Source organism: Zalophus californianus, chromosome 3, assembly GCF_009762305.2.
Source record: "Zalophus californianus isolate mZalCal1 chromosome 3, mZalCal1.pri.v2, whole genome shotgun sequence".
NCBI classification, from domain to species: domain Eukaryota; kingdom Metazoa; phylum Chordata; class Mammalia; order Carnivora; family Otariidae; genus Zalophus; species Zalophus californianus.
The window spans coordinates 39,459,959-39,481,180 of NC_045597.1; the positions used below are offsets into that span (position 1 = coordinate 39,459,959).

The following is a 21,222-nucleotide window of genomic DNA, read 5'->3' on the forward strand; positions in this document are numbered from 1 at the left end:
GTTTTAAATAGAATGGTCTTAAATATCACTGAGAAAAGAGCTCTTCAGTGAGGATCCTGAGAAAGAGAGCAAGCTGGCCATGTGGGTATCTAGTCAGAGGAAACATCGCAGTTCCTAAGTCAGGAGAGCACCTGGTGTGCTTGAGGAATAGCAGAAGGCATGCAGTCAGGATTTGAGCCTGGGGGTTGGCAACCAGAGTGTACTCTCTTCCATACTCTGCATGGCCTCACATGGTCATGTTTAAAGTAGAAAGACACAGATGCTGTTCCTACTGAAATATAAAACCATATATTTAGGAAATATAATTTTAAAAATAAAATTTAAAACAAAGGAGAGATTTGCTTTTATGCACAATCTTTCTAAATTGAAATATCACTCAAGGAGAAGGGAAATGTAAGAACTGACAGAATTATACTGTACAATTATGAATAAACCAGTGAGGAAGTGATCAGAATAGCTACCAAAATCAAGATGAGTGCACAGGGAACTCTCTAACAAACTAATACTTTGATACTATGAAATATTGATAGAATAAACTGGAAGTGAACCAAAGATAAATACAAAGGAGTAACATAATTTGTAAAAATGATGTTCTTAAAGCTCAACTCCGGAATGCACTACAATATGTGGAAATGTCAAGGAATTTAAAGGTGATTTATTTAGCCTATGTTGTAAATAAGATCAAGAAGGTGAGGTTTACCACTAGGGTTAATATTAACAGAAGGGAGTAGACAGGGAACCATAGAGTGTTGCTGGTCATATCACTGCATTAAAAACAAAACAAAACAAAAAAACAAACCCACCAAACACTGACTGGCCTGAGTTTGAATCCCACCTTGGTCAGTTAGTAGCTCTATGACTCAAGACATAATATTTAAGTTTTTGAATCTCACTCAGCTTCCTCATTGGCATGTTAGGTATGTGTGATTTAGAATTATGTGAAATAATATTTCAGAGCACTTATCACAGTTCTGGGCACATAGACAATAACTGTAGGGTAATTCCTGTGAAATTACCTCTTCAGTAATCTCTTTAATCAACTCAGTAAACACTATGTAGAAGTCCACTGTGACAGGTATCAAGGCAAGTCAAACATAGAAGAGGCACCATTCCTGCCATTTTGGAGGAATGGCATGTAAATAATATCTGCAGTATTAAGGAACATACTTTAAAATTGGAGGCAAAATATACAGTCTAAACCTGGAAGCCAGAGTAAATACTTTCACAGGTGTTGCTATATGATACTGGAGAGAAAAGAAGATGCCTCAGTCTGGGCTGCTGTACCAAAACTACTGTAGACTCGGTGGCTTATAAACAACAAACTTTTATTTCTCAAAGTTCTAGAGTCTGGGAAGTCCAAGAACAAGGTGCTAGCCAATTCAGTGTCTGGTGAGAGCCAATCTCCTGGTTCATAGCAGTTTTTTTGCTGTGTCCTCACTTACTAGAAGGGACAAGGGAGCTCTCTGGTTCTCTTTTACAAGGGTACTAATACCATTCATGAGGGTTCCACCTCCAAATACAATCACATTGAGGCTTAGGTTTCAACACATGAATTTTGGGAGGACCGAAACATTCAATCTATAACCAAAGACTCATAGGAATAATTTTGAAATGGAATTTGGTAATGATATTTCAGAGAATGAGATAAACAGCAAAACCTTAAACAACATGAGTGTGCAACAAGACTTAAGATAAAAACGGGCCTTCAATAGGGTAGACTAATGAACCACCTTATAACAAAGGGGAACTCAGGCCTGACTTTAGGGAAGGCTTAGTTTATTATATTCCCAAGGATTCATCTCCACTGAAGGAGAATTCCTGTGAAATATTCAAGCATCCTTAAATCCAGAGTCACTGTGTCTTGGTTTACCTCATTTACAGCTGCTAGCTTAATTATTTACATAGCCTGATTTCACTCTCAAAAGTGTCCCATTCTGGGATGGTAAAATTATATGACACTCTACCCAAGTCTGAGAGCAACATTAGGCATATTGAAAAGGTGAAATGATTTAATTTTACCACATACATACCCTGCTTCCTGAGACACTGATCAATCTCTTTATTCTACTTCTTAGTCTTTAAAAAGTGATCCTTTGTAAAAAGCAAACAAATGTTAGATCATTTTTGAAAGAAACACTGCATTAGTTCATAATCCATAAATTAAAGCTTTTCAGGTAAAAGGCTCTTCCTTTTATAAAGCATTAGCAGTAATCAGCATAACAATAGTAATTTAATCATGTATATAGAATATGATAATTATAAAAGATTTTAATGTCATATGCTTAGAAAATGATACCAAAATTAAATCAAGTGAGGAAAAATAACAAGCTAGTTGATGGTAAAATGGAAAATTTCCCAACACAATGGGCCAAGTGCCCAGACTTGAGTAGATAAAACAAAGCTGTCTGTTTGAAGGTGAGTGAATATGAACATTGGCTAAAAGTTAGGAAGACATGGGCAATTGTAATTATACACAATAGAATTGTTACCCACTGAGTACTGATTTTGCTTGAATGTAGGCCACTTTAATGCTTAGGTGATAATAACAATACGTCATTTAGAGTATTGTAAATCACCTCAAGGGATCAATAGGAAAACTCTAGGGTGAACAATGCCCAAGTGTTGGTACCTTGATGAAGCATGATAAATACATTGGCTTCTTTTATAGAACAAGTAGGACAAAAATATAATAAAATATTATGTTTGGCATGACATCCTCAATCTGTCCATTTTATATGCCTTGGAAATATGTTACATATCTTTTAAAATTTGCTGATGAGTTCTCCCTAGAGTGGAAATCTAGTGGATGAGCAGGAAAAAAAAATGACTCCATCACTTTGCCCATCTTTCTGCACGGTGAAAACCGTCTGTTTGGGAGCCGCCTTCTTCCTCTCATCACAGAAGCAGACGGTGATTCACACAGGGACAGTGCAAGCACTTTAAGTTTGCAAGGTGGCTTTTTATTCCCCTAGGTAAAGATGGGGTGAGTCAGACATTGCCTCTTATAATAGCAAGTCTGTCTCTTGTGATCTTCAGTCCCTTATGAATATAACTAAGGAGACTCAGGAAGATTCATATTCTGCAATTTGAAGCAGATTATTATTAATATATTTGGACCTTATTTATCTTGTTTCTAGATGCCGATGTTAAAAAATTGCAGAAATAGATGCAGGGACACTAATTCAGACCATCCTGTGCTGTCCAATATGGTAGCCACCAGCTACATGTGGCTGTTGAGATTTAAATTAATTAAAATTCAATAAAATAAAAAATTCAGGCCTTTAGTCACAGTAGGCACATTTCAAGGGATCAATAGCCACATGTGGCTTGAGGCTACCATATTGGACAGCTCAGATATAGAACATTTCCATCACTGAAGAAAGTTCTATTGGAAAGCACTGACTAAGCATGTAAGTTCCTCTTTCTTTTGTACTTGATGTCATGGGAACAGTCGTAAATGGATGACACACCAGCTGTCTCACTTAGAATCAGTCATGTGGTTGAATGGATACTTCATTATTACCATAAGAAGTGAATCCACAACTTATACATTTAGTTTAATTTATGCAGTTCATGTCTAATCAACTAAACTTAAGAGAGTTGCTGGCATCCTTTGTAATCAACTAAATTTAAATGACTAAAACTATTTTTGTGAGAGCTTTTTTTTCCTGGTTTACTTTCCACCAAATGTGAATCTATGCAGAGAGAGCAGAGAAATAATAATGACTGATATGCTAGGCATAAATATTGATAGTCCTTTGACATTGGTATATGCTTTGTAATGCTATGCTAAACCGTTATATAATTTGTTATTTGACAATGAATAATCAAAAAATAGTATTTTTAAATTAGAGGACAGACATCAAGTTTTTATGGTTTTATTTTTTATTATTCTTATTTTATTAAAATCTTCTTTTATACTACGTTGACACCCACTCTGACATTTAGAAATACTATCTAAACCAAGAGGAACAGCATGGCATGAAGTTATTTATATATAAGTTTACATGGTATGAAATAAAATTAAAAGACAGTAGTGTTTCTGATTGGCATAATTTTCTCAGAGACAATTCAAACAATTCAACAGAGTCTATAATAAAATACACAGCTTTAATTTGCTTATAATTTACCAAGTATAAAAAAACCTTCCAAAAGTAAGTTTATAAAAGGGGCAAGAATAAGCTAGAAATTGAACACTTGCATGTAAGCAAGGCTTGCCACTGATAAAGGGGTATGGCTTCTAACTTTGGATTGCAAATGAATACTCATCAGAGGCCACAAAGGATGGGAGTTTTAAGAATGTATAGAAACATGATTTTTTCTACTACTGCAGGTGTCTTGAGGCATGCAGGATGATTACTGGAGCAAACCTGATCAGATTTATGCATGAAACATACTGTATTAATAAAGCTGTTTTATTGCATTTGCCAGGTGGCTTCTTGTACATAAAGCTATATTTCTGAAGCTCATATAATGTGTTTTTTTTTTTTTCAAATTCCTTATGCCACAATGTTGGCTACCTTATGCTTTGTGCTTAAAATTCAATTGTTCCATTTTTTTGTGAAGTTTTAATTATGGCTAATTTAAATTGTAATAGCCTTCTAAAAATAGAAAAGATATAGATTGCTTTTGATTGTGTTGTTCCTTTTCTTACAAATTTATATACATAGACCAAGATAGCTTTGTTTTCCTAGAAATACTACCTTAATGCTACCTCTGTATGTCTATCAGATTCTCTTCTCAGGGATTTATATAACTTTTTCTTATTTGATGTTTACACTTAATTCCATAGGGATGATTTTCTAAGTCCTATTTATAATTAAGAAACTGAGAATTAGGGAGGTAAATCAATTTGCCTACTGTCCCCAGGTAAGAAAAGTCAGAGTCCAAAATTTGAAACCAATTAGAACTGAAAGCACCACCAATGTTCTTTATCAAAACTCTATACTGCGCCCTGGCCTTATGGCAGGTCTATTATCTGCCAGTTTCTGTTGGTTCTGATGTTAATGTAGTAAAGATGGTATATGACCTTGAACGTTGTCCTCCTAGCACTTATCATGATTATAATTAAATGATTAGTATTTCAGTTAATGGCTTAATATCTGCCTTTCCTGTTAAAATGTAATATCCAGGAGAGCAGGAACCATGGTGAGCTCTTGTTAAATATTTATGAAAAGAGCAAACTGAAAGAAAGACTGAATGATAAAGACTAAAGACATGAATGAAGGAAAGCAGGGAGAGAGGTGGGAGGAGGGAAGAAAGAAAGCAGTCCATATTCTCCTGTAAGTCAAAAGCTAATTAAACAAATCATTCGCATTCAGATGACTGCTATGAGGAGTGCAGAAACACAATAGGGATATGAACCTAGTTAGACCGTGACATTTTTGTTGAGTCCTGAAGGATAAACAGGAGATAATTCAGGTGAAACTGGGGTGTTAGGGAGCACCAGGACCTACTGTGTTTTGTAACTCAGGTTAATAATTTAGGATTTATCAATGACCATATTTAGATTTTTGAAAAGTTTCTTTGGCTTCAGTATTAAAACAGACTAAGGAAGCCAAATTTTTGGGGGGGGGTGTTTGTTTTTTGTCTGAAGGACCCAAAAAGGGAAGAATTTCCCAGGATAAGGGAGAAATTTGTTGTGTTATAGTAGGAGGAGCTCTTTGGCAAAAGCTGTGACTTCTCTTGGAGGACAAAGAACAGCCCTTGCTTAAGGGATCCCTGGGAATAATCACCCAGACTTGTATCTCTGCCCACCATCCAATCCCCTACTGATGTCACCTTGCCTGAACCCAACAAGAAGACAGAGGGCAGGAGGGTCTTGTTGTTGAGTGTCTAAAGGGGTCAGACTTCTAGGCTCAAAGGAGGTAGAAAAGGCAAAATATCGAGCACAGTTATAAATTAATTGTCTTGAGAGATATTAGTCTTCTTGAATGAATTGATCTAAGACTTGTGGGGCATACTATAACCGAACTAATGTGAGTTCACTCCTGGGTGAGCCACAGATAGACACTATACCAGATGGAGTTATTGTGCAAAGTAAACTTTATTTGCAACAAATAAATCACAAAAATAACTTCCATAGCCATGACTCCCTGAGCAAGAGTGAATGTTTGTGTTTTTATTTTATTTTATTTTATTTTATTTTATTTTATTTTATTTTATTTTATTTTATTATTTTTAGGGTTAGGATGAATATTTGGATAGGGAAGTTTTGTCATCCTTTGTAGAGACAGGTATAAGTTCATGTGAGCACTTGAAGAAAACATGCCTATACATACATTGTATGTTATGTAAATGAGGCTTGTACTCCTCCTTGGGCAGATACTTTAGTATTATGATGATGTAAAGATAACTGTTGGTTAGTCCGTGGGTTACTCCATGGTCCGTCGGTGCCAGTGTATGTCCGGAATTAAGCCCAAACTGGTCTGGTTGGTCTGGGCTAGCTGCAACTCTTTGAAGACTCTTTGTCATTATTGCTTGAGGACTAGTTCAGTTTCCATCACGGGATACTTTGTCCCTCCAGTCTTTTGCCATAGTTAAGAGACAAGCTGGAAGGAAGAGCTTAAGGAAAAGTATGGGACAAAGGTCAGTGGGGACAAGCAGGTGAGCAGTAAAGGTTAGGTCTTGGTGTCTAGCTGGTGACAATACTACTATAAAACCTACAGATGCTAGATCTTACTAAAACTATTTTTTAAGCTCACCTATTTGCTTATGTAGGCACTCTGCTCTTTCTGTTGTAAGAATTGAATATTGTTTCTGCCTTTTTACCTAACACACTGAATAACTTTTCATTATTAAATGGTCCAAGTAACTCCATTTCTCAGTGCAAATAGAGTGATTCTCTCTTTGCCACCTCTATATTTACCTTAATAGAGAGTTGTTTTTAAAATAGAATAACAAGGTATTGAGGTATATGCAAGTGACTACTTTTTTTCTCAGGGATTTATTTTCTAAAGGAAACAACCTCCCCTGACCAAATGAGCCCCCACACATCCTCGTCCCCAATAAAGGCCTAGATTTTTTTCTAGAACTTTCAATCATTTGTTTTCGTGCAGTCCCTTCAACTGTAAAAATAGGATATTTGACCAGGTAAATGATCAATGAGGTTCCCTAAGGCTCTACAATTTTGTGGTTCTGTTTCCTGGAAGATCATCTAATTGAAAGCCAGTGTTTGTTGCAGTGAATGTTTAAGGACATCATCTTCATAAAAGCAGCCCATTTTAACTTCAGTCACAGAGTGATATGATCTTGTTGAATTTCTAATTGCAGAGCAACTACATGTGGTCTGTAGGTCAACTTTTAATAGCACAAGTATATTTTGGTTGATAGAATTGCAACCACACCGTTATCAAAGTGGCTCCAAGAAACCTAGAGAATTACATCTTTGAAAAAAAATAGCTATTAATGATGCCAGAGAACTTCAGGAGATTGCCTTCCCAAATATTATTTTTTCTATATTATTCCTACTTTTATTGTAGTGTTACACCCAATTAAAGCATCAAGCACTTAACATATACTTGTGAAAAAAGCAGTTTATGATGGGTGTAATCATATTCCCATAGGTCCAATTATCTCAGTTGGCTCCCAATTAATCCATGGAGTTGTTAGGGACTCCTTTTAATTAGATCTCTTCCTCTCAAAGAACAATCTTTTTTTCCATATTTCACTTTACTATTTCCTTTACTGGAACCCTGCAGCGTGGGGATACTACTTTGAAATGTAGTTGTTTGTTTGATAGCTAGTTGAGATTTAATAAAGATGATGGTTTTAACCAGAGTTTTTCTGAATAGAGATAGAAATGCAAGTCCTTCCCTATGAAAATTAAATGCAAATATGTACAAAGTGAGATGAGGCATTTCTTGTATATTTTAAGTTTAACATTTTTCTTATTAAATCCCATTGATCTTTTGCATTATCTCCCTGAATGTGAAAATTGGCATAGAATTAACTGCTTCTTTTTTTATACTATCTGATCTGCCTGTTAACTTTATTACCTTTAAGGACATTAATTTATGTTTTAAATTAAGATATAATAAAGTGAGCTCTAGAAGGAAGACATTTGATCTGCAGTGACATTTTGCTTGTTAAATCTCCTCTAGGCCATAGATAAAGTATGAAGGATAAAAGGTTGCTTTGTCAGCAAGGGGTTTCTTTTATATTTGCTTTCTAGTAGCTGGTATACTCTTGCTTTCTTTTTAGAGTTCCTCAAGAAAACTCTTTAAAATTGTAGATTAAAATCTAAAGTTGTGTAATTCTTATCCAACTTTCTAAGCTGTTAAAAGTATTGTTTTATGTGTGAGTAAAACCTTCTCCTTAAATCCAGAATTGATACAACTTTATAGGAGTACAATTCCCTTTGTCTCATCCTGCATACCCTGTTCACTGGCACAAAGTGCATTTCTCTGATGGGAAAGAAAGCAATCCATTTCATCTTTAAATTTATTGACATTACAGGAATTTAGGAAGTTAGCCTTCATGAGGACTGAATTACCTCAAAAACTTTGTTGTATATACTCAGCCTAATATAAATAAGTATAAATTTAAACTTGTGTTTAGAAAATCTGGCTAACCACATGAGATATAAATTTAGTCCACTTTCCTTTGTTATTTATGCCTTAGATTGTATCTACTATGGCCATTGGGGAAAAATTGAAACATTTAATTGGGAGCTCATATTTATCTAGGATGTCAAAGAGCAATAAAAGCCATAAATATACAAAAACACTTAAAATATATAATATTTGTAGGGCGCTTGGGTGGCTCAGATGGTTAAGCATCTGCCTTCGGCTCAGGTCATGATCCCAGGGTCCTGGGATTGAGTCCCACGTCAGGCTCCCTGCTCCTTGGGAGCCTGCTTCTCCCTCTGCCTCTCTCTCTCTCTGTCTTTCATGAATAAATAAATAAATAAATAAAATCTTTAAAAAAATAAAATATATAATATTTGTAGTAAAATAGATCTTTATTGACTCAGAACTTTTAGAATGATAAACTAAGACCTTGACTCCAGAGTTTTCTCAACTCTAGTCTTTTACACTGATGAGTTGATTTTTTTAACCCATATATTTCTTCCTGGTAGCAACTATCACACTTTGTTGCTATTATTACTTTTCAAGTCTTTCCACTCTGCTAGATTGAGTAAATGTAGGACTCAGCCTTAGGAATCTCTTCAGTTGCAGAGATTTTTTTTTTTTTTTTTTTTTTTTTTTTTATTGCCTGGGGTATTTACAAGGCTTTCAATAAATGTTTATGGAAGGAAGGGAGAAGAGAAAGAAGGATCACTTTTAATATCCATGTGGTGGGTTTGTTCTATAGACAAGATTGATTACTACACACATTCTTTTAGTACTTAAGGAATAAACATCTATATCGAACATAGTTCAACAGAATTCACTTCATTCTGCATCCCGCCTTTTGCTGTCAGGCTGGTCAACACAATTAACTCTTTCCCTGAAAGATACCTACTGTTAGTAGAAGTTCAAAAGGATCAATGGATATATTGCTATTAGGGTGGGTATCAATTTTAGTCTTGATCTGGCATGAACTAACAAAAATGTATGTAAACCAGAGTCTCCAGTTATTAAATGAAAATGAATACTTGAATAAACATTAAATCAGGAATAATTCAGATTGTCTTGACTCATAGTTTTTCTCGGATGGGAAATTGAAAGGGAAGTAAATTGCCAGAATATCATTTAGTGATCTAGGAGTTCCAACAGTGGGATCTGTTTAAAGGAATTAGGCTAAGATTGCCTTAAAGTTAATGCATCTGCACTTTTTAGATAAAGCCTCCCCTTTGGTCTTACGGGAGATCTTTTTCCTAGCACGGTGCCTCGAAGTTACTGCTAATATGTGTTTTCAGTGATTCCTTTTCCTTGCCTGCTTTGTCAGCCATACCCCCTTCAGATGGGCACAATTTTTCTTTGTATATGTTTTTACTTCAGTTATGTTTTTAGACTCTAGATCAGACCTGAGACTCAGTTTATGTAAAGAGATTTTAAACATCTCCATTCAGACCATTAGGTGTTGATTACATGGTTTAACTTGTTTGAAATCAGTGTTACTTCACTTCTTTTGTGTATAGAACCCTACTGTAGCTTCAAGTGACAAGTACATTAGATGTTCAAAAAGCTTATTGAATGAAACCACTATGTGATACCCTAATACTATGTTACAATAGCTGATATCAGTGGTGAGGCATATTTATTGAGGAAGCTAAAATCTCAACTTACATTTAGGCTTGCTGTTTTACGTAGTGATCTTCAGTCATCTAGCACCATTGATCACTGACTCATCCCAATAATTAACTTTCCCAAATACATGGGATTTAGAATGTTAGAATATTTAATGCTGTCAAGACTGACTAGAACTATTTTTAGTATTCTCCCTCTCCTCTTTCCCTTTCTTGTCTCCTTTTTGCCCTTCTTCTTTCCCTCTCCAGCTCTTTTTCTCCTCCTCTCCTCCATTGTCCCTTCCCCTCTGATTCCACCTCTTTCTTATTCGAATTCTTCCTTTTCTTCTTATTCTTTTCCTCTCTGAAATACAAAATACTTTCCTTGCTCAGATTTGTAGGTTGCTGCTCTGCTATTCCTCATTAGAATCATCTGCACAAACCCACAAATGTTTATAGGGATTGTGTTTTGATATATCTTGGGTTATGTTACTTTTCCTTTTAATGTTCAGTTATGTTTGGAAATGATTATGTCCTATATTAGTGCATCAGGTCTTTGAGAGAGCTCTTTGGCACCTCTCTTTCCCAAGCAATAGCCTCTTCTACCTTGACAGGGCCATGGGCTGGTGGATCCCTCTTTCTTACTGAATCTGAATAGTTGCCATACTAACTGATGCTATCTGGCCTTGTCACAATATCCAACGTCCCTTCTAGAGCTCCTGCCACTTGTACATCCCCATACTTTTCTTAACTCTGATTTTCTTCTTTTCTCTCTCTTCTCCCCTCTCTTTATGGTGGTCACTTATGTCTCATGTGCCATCACAACCTGAAAAGTAGCCCCAGTTTATGTCAAGCAAATAAAATCACTGTTATTTTATACTGTGAATGAGCTAGGCAAGTGCAGTACACGCACTGTGATCATTAGGGTCTTAATTCATTGTTGCTGCTCAGGGGCTAGACTTTTTCTGGATTTAACACCAAAGAATCCTGGCAGATCGGTCTCAAAGTAACAGAAATTAAATTATAATTGTTATTAGACAAGTTATACTACTATCATTACCTAATATTTGTGGGGGTGAATACTCTGTACTGGGCCCTGTTCTACGCAATTCACAGCCATGATATGTTATGAGAATTCTTGTCACTTTCTTCAAACTATTTAACCTTTAGCTTAATAGATGTGTAACGTCAGGATCTATGGTTGTTTCAAGGTCTGGAATTGGAACATCTCATATAATCTGTATAGAAAGTTTTACATGCAAATGTTAAGGGCTGTAACCCAAAGGAATTTAAATAAAATAAGTCCTTTCTGAGTCACAGGCTTCTTGTTGCCTGGGTCATATCTTTTAATTGACCTTGACTTTGTTTAATTTAAGTAAAATCTTCCCTAAAATAAAGACAATGAGATTCAAGGGTTTTTGTTTGTTTTGGCATGCCCAGGCATGTTTGTGTGTGTGTCCAATTGAATATTGTGTTTTTATTTTTACTATATTGACCTTCTCCATATTCTGCCTCTTGAGAAATATAATACAGAAGGCCCTACCTACAATTGCCTAGTTTTAACTATCAAAGAGAATACATTCCTCCTACCTACCATAAAATAAACAAGCTCTAGGCTAGACAAACTTGGCACGGGACTCGTTGGAAACAAAGACTGAGTCATCTGGTTGTCTTGCACATGGCATCCCTGTAGGCAGCTTTGACACTATCTCACCTCTCCTACTAAATGCTACACTTGTAATAAGGATGACTTTTCATCCCTCTTTACTTTGTGTGACAACGTAATTTCTTCCTCTGTTTTGGAAGTTTCTTTGAGCATCTCTAGGAAAATGGAGTGGGAGAGCGTCACAGGTATAAAGTATTTGGCTTTAGCTATATTTTAAATCTGGAATTAAAGTTCTGTTAGCCTTAGTGGAATCCTCCTTATCTTAATCCAACCCCATTGTCCCTTCCCTTGTGCTTACATGCATTGGTGATTCAGTGGTAGAATTCTCGCCTGCCCTTGTGCTTTCATACTTCATATTCTTGCCACTAAATATTGCCTTTTATTTGGTTCTGATTTTATCTTTCAATACAACTGCTACTTAGCTAATTATAGTTTGTTTTTCTTTGCCTGTTGCCCTGTCTGAATTCTGTTTACTTTCTATTTTTACATGTGTTTATTGTTTTCCATTACTCATGTATATAGTTTATACAGAAAATATATGTGCTGTTTTATAAAATTTATATATACATATATAAAATATATACACTAAAAACTAAGTACTCTTGTAATTCTAGAAAATGATTTACTATACTTTTGTTTTAAATGCTGAACTCGGAATTTAAATGTGAACTGATTCATAGAGTTTATTTATTAAATTTCTTTTTCAGTTCTCAAGAGTTCTATGCTAATAAATTTGGATACTCATATGGTATGGACTGATCCAATGACTCACCATAGTTTATGTTTCATAACATCAAACAAATAAATTTTAAGATACATACCTTAGAAGCAATCTGTTTACTTTGCATATTCCTTATCTTTAGTGTCATGGCAATAACATGTAATAATGTTGGATGTACTTAAGAGATAATTATTGACATTTTAAATTTCAAATCCATTTAAGAATACATTAAGGAATTTTGACTAGGCCTTTGAGCTATTTCAGTTCCTTAAGAATAGAAAATTGGAAGATCTTTCTCTATTATTCATGTGATTAGAGTTTGGTAAAATCCTATTTTCTGTACTTTTATACTCTTTCATTTACACAAAAACATTTTAGTTTAATTGGTACTGAGATACTTGACACTAGCTGGTGCATATGAGGATGTTGAATAATTACTGTTGGATATTTTCTTTCCACAGTAGTTAGATATTTTCCGTTTTTTGGGTAGGGTGAGGTAATATCTTCCCTCATATGTGATATATAAGTTACACTCTGTAATTTACCTGTTATCCTTGAGTTCTACTCATATATCCTGAAAGGTAAACTCTGGTCTATTTTCCATCATATCCACATTCTAGGAATTTTTCATTTTTTTAATGAGGACACATAGAAATTAATTGAGTAAATAAATGAGTAAAACAACCAAATGATGATAATTTAAGTAAACCTGGGTTTGAACTTTCAGAACTATATTACTGTAGTAGCTAATTTGACTAAGCCTTTAGCAAGGGACCCAAAATATTTCAGTGACTTAAAGAATACAAAAAAAAAAAAAAAAAAGCATAAAGTAAAACAAACAAATTAATCTTAATCGTCCAAATTAGCTGTTACAGGTCAATGAATGGTTGTATTGCATGAAGTCATTCAGAGACCCAAGGTAAGGGCAGCTGTGTCATCTTCAACTAGTGTTCTCCAAAGTCATTCTAGAAAAGGTGGAGGGAAAAAAGCATGGGGGATCTAACATGCAAGTTTGTCCAGAAATCAACCACATGGCTATACCCAGCTACAGGGAGTGCTGGAAAATACAGTAACTCCTATCTACAACTCTATTATTATAAAATAGAGAACAGAATATATTCTGTTATTTCTGATATTTTATATATCCCCTTGACATATAAAAAATATTTTTTAAAAGAGTATAAAGTTCAGAAAGAAATCTCAGAAACATGGGAATTAGAATTGCCGTTCCCAGGATATTCAGCTTTAGGTTCATACTGGTCTTGCTTGCATCAAAGATTATTCTATGAAAGATGTTGTCAACCTCACGGATATCAACATCAGAGGTGATTGATCATTTTGCCAGTATCTCCTTGTTATCTTTGATAATGTACAATGGTGTATCATCTAATACAAGTCCTAAAAATATTTACATATTCACACTTTATAGTCTCATATGATAATCAATTTAATGAGCTAACTCGTGGTTTACAAAACATCCATTTATCTTAATCTTACTGAAGATTATTTGATTTTTCATTGTACTGATATGCTAGTATTTATAGTAAATATATTCATATTCATCTTATATTCCCCATAATTTTTAAAATATGTTTATTCTGAGTGTACAACTGTTTTTTTTTCCCCTTAAACACTAAAATATACTGTTTTATCCATCATAGCCATTTAGTATGAGTTTGGAGATCTAAAGCTCATTTTAGACTATTTTAAAGAGCAGCCATATCTTCCCTCCCCTGAGTAATGAATGTTTACTCTGGACCTTCTGCAGGTCCATGTTACCAAGATATGACCATACTCACCAGGCACTTATTATTAAGGCACCTAGTTGAGAGCTCTAAGGGTTGCAAAATACGTTGACATGCACATGGAGCCACTTAGGGACAGAGACCTCCTGGTCCATAGCCATCAGGACACATGATCTGGGATTCAAAAGCAAACTGGAGAAATTCTCTGTAGTTGTCAAATTCTTATTCACTGGAATTTTCTTCTTGTGATCTTCTACTGTTTTGTTCATCCTTATTTTCCTCGACAACATTTCAAAATCCAGGACATATATTTCTTATTTCCTTAATTTTATGGGATTCCTCTATCTCCATCCCCTAACACCTTAGACTCCCAATTTCAGTTAGTTTTATGTGTTTTTTTTGTGGGTTTTTTGGGGGGAATATAGTTACTATGTATTTCAGAAAACCAAAATTTCTTTTTTCACATTAAAGAAAGTTAAGCAAAAGGGATTTGCAATGTAGTGCACAATATTTTTTGACAAAAAATTCTCTATTCTACAGAATAAAGTGGAAAGATGATGAGTTTTAATGCTAAAAAAATACTCACTTTTATTCCCAGCTCCAATACTTTATTTCAACTGAACAGACATACACTGCATTCCTATGATATGTCATTCACTCTCCTAACTATACACTTGTAAGTTCAGAAAAGAATCAGACAGTTTCGGCCCTCAAAAGTATTTATAGTCTGCTAACTGTATGATATAGACAATTTAGTTCATATTTGTAGGTACCAGTTTCCTTCTCTGTGGAAAGGGAGTAAGATTTGCCTCATAAGAATATTATGAGAAATTAAATGATTTTATTTAATTCCCTTAATTATAATGAATATGAACTTGTATGTTTCTACTCTGGGGTTAGCAAATTTTTCCTTCTATGGATTAAAGTAATTTAAAAATGTTAACATTACAGTTTTAGAAATTGTTTAATATTGACTTTACATAGAGGAAGCAAAAAGTAAATATCCCTAAGTACATTTCAAGCTAGTGATAAACAGTTTATCACAAATTGTTTCCACATTGTTGTAATTCACTTTTCATTAATGGTTTCTTCATATAAAAATAAACCTTAGAGATATATTCATTTCATATGAACTTCAACTTGCCTTAGAATATTAATATTACATATATACGCACATATATATTTATAAATACGTATATGTAATTTCTTCCTTGGTTAATACTTCTCACAAATAAGAAGAATATATGAATTCCTAGTATGATTTATAATCTTGATATAAGAAGAGCCAGACTTTTCATTTTAGTTTCTAATATAAATGTTTGCTGTATTTCCACTTATATCAATGTTTCATCTGGTTAATGTATTTATTACATAATTATGAAAATAGGCAGTCAGCAATTGGGCTTCTTTATGGAATTCTCAAGGAATCAGAATTCCTAAAGCCTGTATAGATTAAGTATAGCATGATATATTTTTAAAAATCTTTCACGCAATGTTTCTTCACAACTCTGGACTATAAGATTTGTCTTAGAAGTCAGTTTACCCCTTCCCTACCCCAGCATCACACACACACACACACACACACACACACACACACACACACACACACAGCTCTTCCAACAAAGAGAATGAAGAAGAAGTTAGAAGCCATTTAGTTAAGAAAGATAGTTCAGGAAGAAATGGGTGACAACACTACCAGAAATTAGAAGAAAAAATAATGATTAAGTTTACTTATTGATAATCAGTGAATTTCTAAAACTAACAAAAATATGAAGATTTAATATTAACATTATTACAAGAAAGTTTATGTTCAGAGTATTTATTTGTCCCCATGCATGTTTTGATAGTTTTGGTTGTCTGGATGCCATGTTTAAACAAACTGTGGCGTATTTTGTGACTTTTCGCCATTCTGCTTAGAGTGGCGCTATGGTATCATTTATCTAGAATGATTAAGCAGTGTTGAGCTTTGAGACAATGCACTGAAACTTTTTATAGGTAGAGCCGATATGAGAGTGGGAGTATAGTCACAACAAAGGAAATAGGGATAGTAGAATAGACAGCCTACTCTGTTTACCTTACCCCCCCCCCCCCCCCGCCGCTTTCAGGATCCACTGAGCCAGTTTTCTTGATTGGATGATATTTCCCCATTCATTTTTTATTTGAAGTGGAAAATTCCTTTAACAAAAATTGTATGAACAACCTACTAAAAAGTTTTTGGGAATACAGATACGAATGTGTGTCATACTTTTCTTCCTATCTGTTCCCGTTTGAATCTCTTTGTTTATTCCTTTCTTTGTTCATTGTCACCAGCACTAACTCATAAAATCTAGTCCTGGTTTCACTCTTCACTGCACACCTGCCTACCAGATCCCCAACTGTAAGAGGACAGTGGAACTGTGGTGTCCAATATGGTAGCCGATAGACACATACGGCTTTTACAATTTAATGAATTAAAAATTAAATAAAATTAAGTTTAGTTCCTCAATGGTACCTGCCACATTTCAGTTGTTAAATAGGCACATGAGGCTAGTGGCTACCATATTAGACAGGGTAGGGAATATGTTCATGACTACTGAAAAAAGAATAGAGCTACTTTAGAATGATTAACAGTTTAGTGGCTTGCTTTTGGTAGATGGTTACATCATTTTTCTGAGACAATTGTTAACATAACACAGAATTGTAAAAATCATACATTATTGGTACATGGATTTAGTGAAATTTTATCTTCTATAATAAGGCAAGGGGATTTTAATGGTGGGACGTTTTTAAACTCGTTTACTTGTTTTGTTTTTGTTGCCCTCTTTTTTTTATTAGTTTTTAACTGAAGTGAATCATTGTTATTTAATGTCTTGAAATGAAAAAAAACTTCAGTTTATACATTACAAACCTTGCTCACTTCTTTCACAGAGAATTTTTCTTTGAAGTCATTGGGAGATCCAACCAGGAATAGGAGATAGAAGAATTGTGCCGGGGGCAAAATGCTATTCCTTTTCATGTATCTATAAAATGAAATAAAATATGTTTGATGAATTGCCAGTCTCTTTGCTCTGCTTCAAAACTTGCAAGGTACCTATGTTGTTATGAAATATAGATGCCAAGGAAAACTGGAGTGACTGAAGAGAGAGTGAAAATGTTAGAAGGGGTGGTGAGGAACTTTGTAAAAAATACAAAGTAGAAGAATTACAATGCCTGGGTCTATTGTTAGCTGTTTCTGTGAGCTAATGTTTCATACAGACTGAAAGTGCCCTCTGCATTTCTGATATTTCATGACTTAGGAATTCATTCTCATGAATGTATCTCACTAAGTCTTAAATGCTATGCATTATATTTGTAAGTATGAGTAAAACATGTCCTCCGGCCTCAGAAGGTTTAAATACTACTCTGGTGGGAATGTAGCTACGCCCGCTTCCCTTTTCTAATGCTTTATGGCTATAGCTAGGCTTATGTCATTTTTATATTTGTTCTGAAATTTTATTTTTAAGCCTCCTTATGTCTATTTTAGGCAAAATCTATTTAGACTAAAAAAATTCAACCCAAGATATATGTTTTATTTTAATGGATTAATTTAGTTGATTATATTTGTCATATTTTGTCACAGTAGTTAAATTTTCACTTGGCATTCTAATTTATGCTTTTATGATTTATGATTTTGTTTTTTTGGTACAAAAGTGGACGGGGCATGGCTTTATTTTGTCACAAAAACCAAGGCGGTTTCAGTGACATGAGGGCGTAGAGAGACACAGAGCTGCACTTCAGGGTTTAGGCCTCTTTCACACAAGGAGATGCTGCTGCACCCTGCCACACCTTGAACTGGCAGTAACAGGGCAGTAGCCCTCTTCTGTTGCCCTAGTCCCATCTTGGGAATTGTATCCCATGTCAGGAAGTGCTCACTGTAACTGCAGGAACACAGGTGCTATGTTCCTATCCCCTTTGCTGCACGTGTGCACACCCACATCAATATAAAAGTGTGCCCTGTCTCTCTCTCTTTTCTCTCTTTCTCTCTGTCTCTCTCTGTCTAAGAGGACACAAGGACCTCACTTGATTGCGAAGGGAATGTGCTTTGGCCTGAGAAAAAGAAATATGCAGTGTTGTGTCTCAGTGCCTGGCTGGTAAATGACACACTTAACTGCAAGCTGAGCAAGCCTCCCCACTTCTCTTCTATAACCTCTGTTAGGCAGATGTCAACCCCACTGACAGGACACAGAAGAGGCTACAGTGAGGATGATTGTAACTGGGGAATAGGGGTACAAGAGCACCTGGTTCCGGGGGGTCCCAAACAGACCAGGCTCTGCCACTCACAGCTGACAAAATCCAAAGGCAGAGAGAATGGTGGTGAGACAAGAAAGGCATTTATTTCGGTGAGGCCCACACTGGGAAAAGAGGGGACTAGTGTTTCAAAAGCTGTCTCCAAAGTGCTGAAAATACTTCCAGGTTTATATAAGGAAAATGTGGGACAAAGGCCGCCGGATACGTGCAGGTGGGCAGTAGAGGTCAGGTCTATCATTGTCTTGGGGTCAATCATATGAGGTCTTTATTGCTTGAGGTGGTAGTTTTGGCCCCATCACAGGATGCTTTGCCATCTGGGTCTTCTGCCTGAGTTAAAACTTAATCAGTTAGAAAGTACAGAAACAGAGGTAATTGAAGTCCCCTTTAATGATTGCTTTCACCCTGGCTCCAAGAGGCTAGGAGTTGGGGCCCACCCACAGGCAGTGCCATGCTTTAGGCAGTGTTGTGAGGAATAACATTTTAGCCCAACCAGGACACAGAAGGTATTGGGGAATGCAGGGCTGAAGAATAAGGCAGCACAGGACAGTGATGTCCTTCCACCTTCCTGTACACACACACACACACACACACACACACACACACACACACACACACACAGGTTTTCTGTTGTTAAGGCACTGAGGGATCTCAGTGATGTGATGGGGCTCTGCTGCTCCCCAAGTGCCAACGCCTGAGGGGGTGTGTCTGTCCCCACCCTGGGGTAAGAAGCAGAGTTTGCTTGGAGAAGCAGAATAGCCACAGATGAAAGAATCCCAAACGGGGACAGAAGAGGAGGCCATGTAAGAGATTCATTCTTGTTCATCGTATTTTTCTAATATGGCATTTATTTAAAACGTTGGCTGAGTAGTATTTCTGACTTATTTTCTTTTGCTTTCCTGATCGATGTTCTAGGAAATTGATGAATTAGTTCAGGACTGGCTCCATGGACTTTGGCCCACAGAAGGGTCCTGTGCTTGTTTTAATGTTCTACTGTTGCCATCTTGGAATTTTTTTTTTTTTTTAAGATTTTATTTATGTATTTGACAGAGAGAGAAAGAGCACAAGTAGGGGGAGCAGCAAGAAGAGGGAGAGGGAGAAGCAGGCTCCCCGCTGAGCAAGGAGTCTGACTCAGGGCTCCATCCCAGGACCCTGGGATCATGACGTGAGCGGAAGGCAGATGCTTAATGACTGAGCAACCCAGGTGCCTCTTTTTTTTTTTTTTTTAAGATTTTTATTTATTTATTTATTTAACAGAGATAGAGAGAGAGAGCACCAGTGGGCAGAGCGACAGACAGAGGGAGAGGGAAAAGCAGGCTCTCCCCGAAGCAGGGAGCCTGATTCGGGGCTCGATCCCAATGACCTGGAGCGGAAAGCAGCCGCTTAACCGACTGAGCCACCCAAGTGCCCCTCCCTTGTTTTGTCTTTATAATTCAGCATTCATACGTCTGCAAGAGCTATCATCTTAAGGCAAAGATATCATCCAGATTGCCACTTACTTAGGAGATTGTTATTACGCATGACAAACCACTTTTTGTAAAATTATTTTTCTATCTACATATGTTTCCTGAGAGTATTTTGTATTTAGTGGTAATTTAGTGATTTGGTAATTTGACAATTTCTATTAAATTTCTTAAAGAATTTTCATTCTCTTCTTGTTGAACAGTAATGGTGTTTTTTCCTCTGTATCTAAGATTAGCTGATACTCATTTTTTTTAAAGATTTATTTATTTATTTTAGAGAGAGAGAGAGAGAGAGATCAGGGGGAGGAGGGGTGGAGGGAGAGAGAGAATCTTTGAACAGACTCCCCACTGAGCATGAAGCTTGACCCAGGGCTCAATTCCTGGACCCTGAGACCATGACCTGAGCCAAAATCAAGAGTCAGCCACTCAGGCACCCCATGATGATACCCACTTTTTAAGAGTCATTCAGTATCTTAACATCTGATATATGTGTGTGTGTGTGTTTGTTTGTGTGACACAGAGAGAGAGAGGTTGACAAAAACTTTCTCTTTGTACCTACACTGTTTTTGTGCTTATTCTTCATTTTTCCTTCTTGCAGAGGTTTTCTGTTATAGAATCTAGAGCTAGTATAAAAGAGATAGTCAATGTCAGGTTTCTAATTATGAAGTAGATTTTGTCTTCTAGTTCACTCTATTCCTGAAGCAAACCTTAAAACAGAGGGTTAAACCAGAGGGGTAGGTGTCCAACTTCTAGTACACAGATTTACCCTGATTTTAGGAACTGTGCATTTTCATTTTGAAATATTTTGGACTCCTTCTAAAATCTGGTTTTGAGCTAGTGGTAGGAATTGGAAAGCCAACATTCTATTGTGTTTAAGATAATGGATTTTGGAATTAAATTGAATTCCAGTCATACCAACCCTTCTTAATATGATTATATCTTCAGTTCCAAAACCACAGTTTTCTCATGTGAAAAATCAAATTGTAATGCTTATGTTATAGTATTGTTCTGAGGATAGAAAGAGATAATTGCCTGTCAAAAATCACAAATGATTGTTGATTGTCATGTAATACTTGTTGTCATTGCTCCTGGGGTGGGTGTAAGAAGGTGCGGATGGATTTTGATCAGCCTGTCATCATAGCTCTTGATACTGGCAGAGTTTAAAATGGGTTCTGCCACTGTTACATATCACA

General features: G+C 35.9%; 1 protein-coding gene across 8 annotated transcripts in view; it reads left to right on the forward strand.

The window, feature by feature from the left end:
* PCDH9 (protocadherin 9) overlaps nt 1-21,222 on the forward strand; it is a 918,360-nt gene that overhangs the window by 463,290 nt on the left and 433,848 nt on the right. Inside the window, exon 5 of one of the 8 annotated variants that reach the window (XM_027588314.1) lies at nt 17,211-17,320. The exons of the other annotated variants lie outside the window; for them this stretch is intronic. Within the exon in view, the coding sequence (XP_027444115.1) occupies nt 17,211-17,225 (15 nt within the window). The 3' untranslated portion in view covers nt 17,226-17,320. Of the gene's footprint in view, nt 1-17,210; nt 17,321-21,222 lie in introns of those variants that run through there. 8 annotated transcript variants of the gene reach the window in all.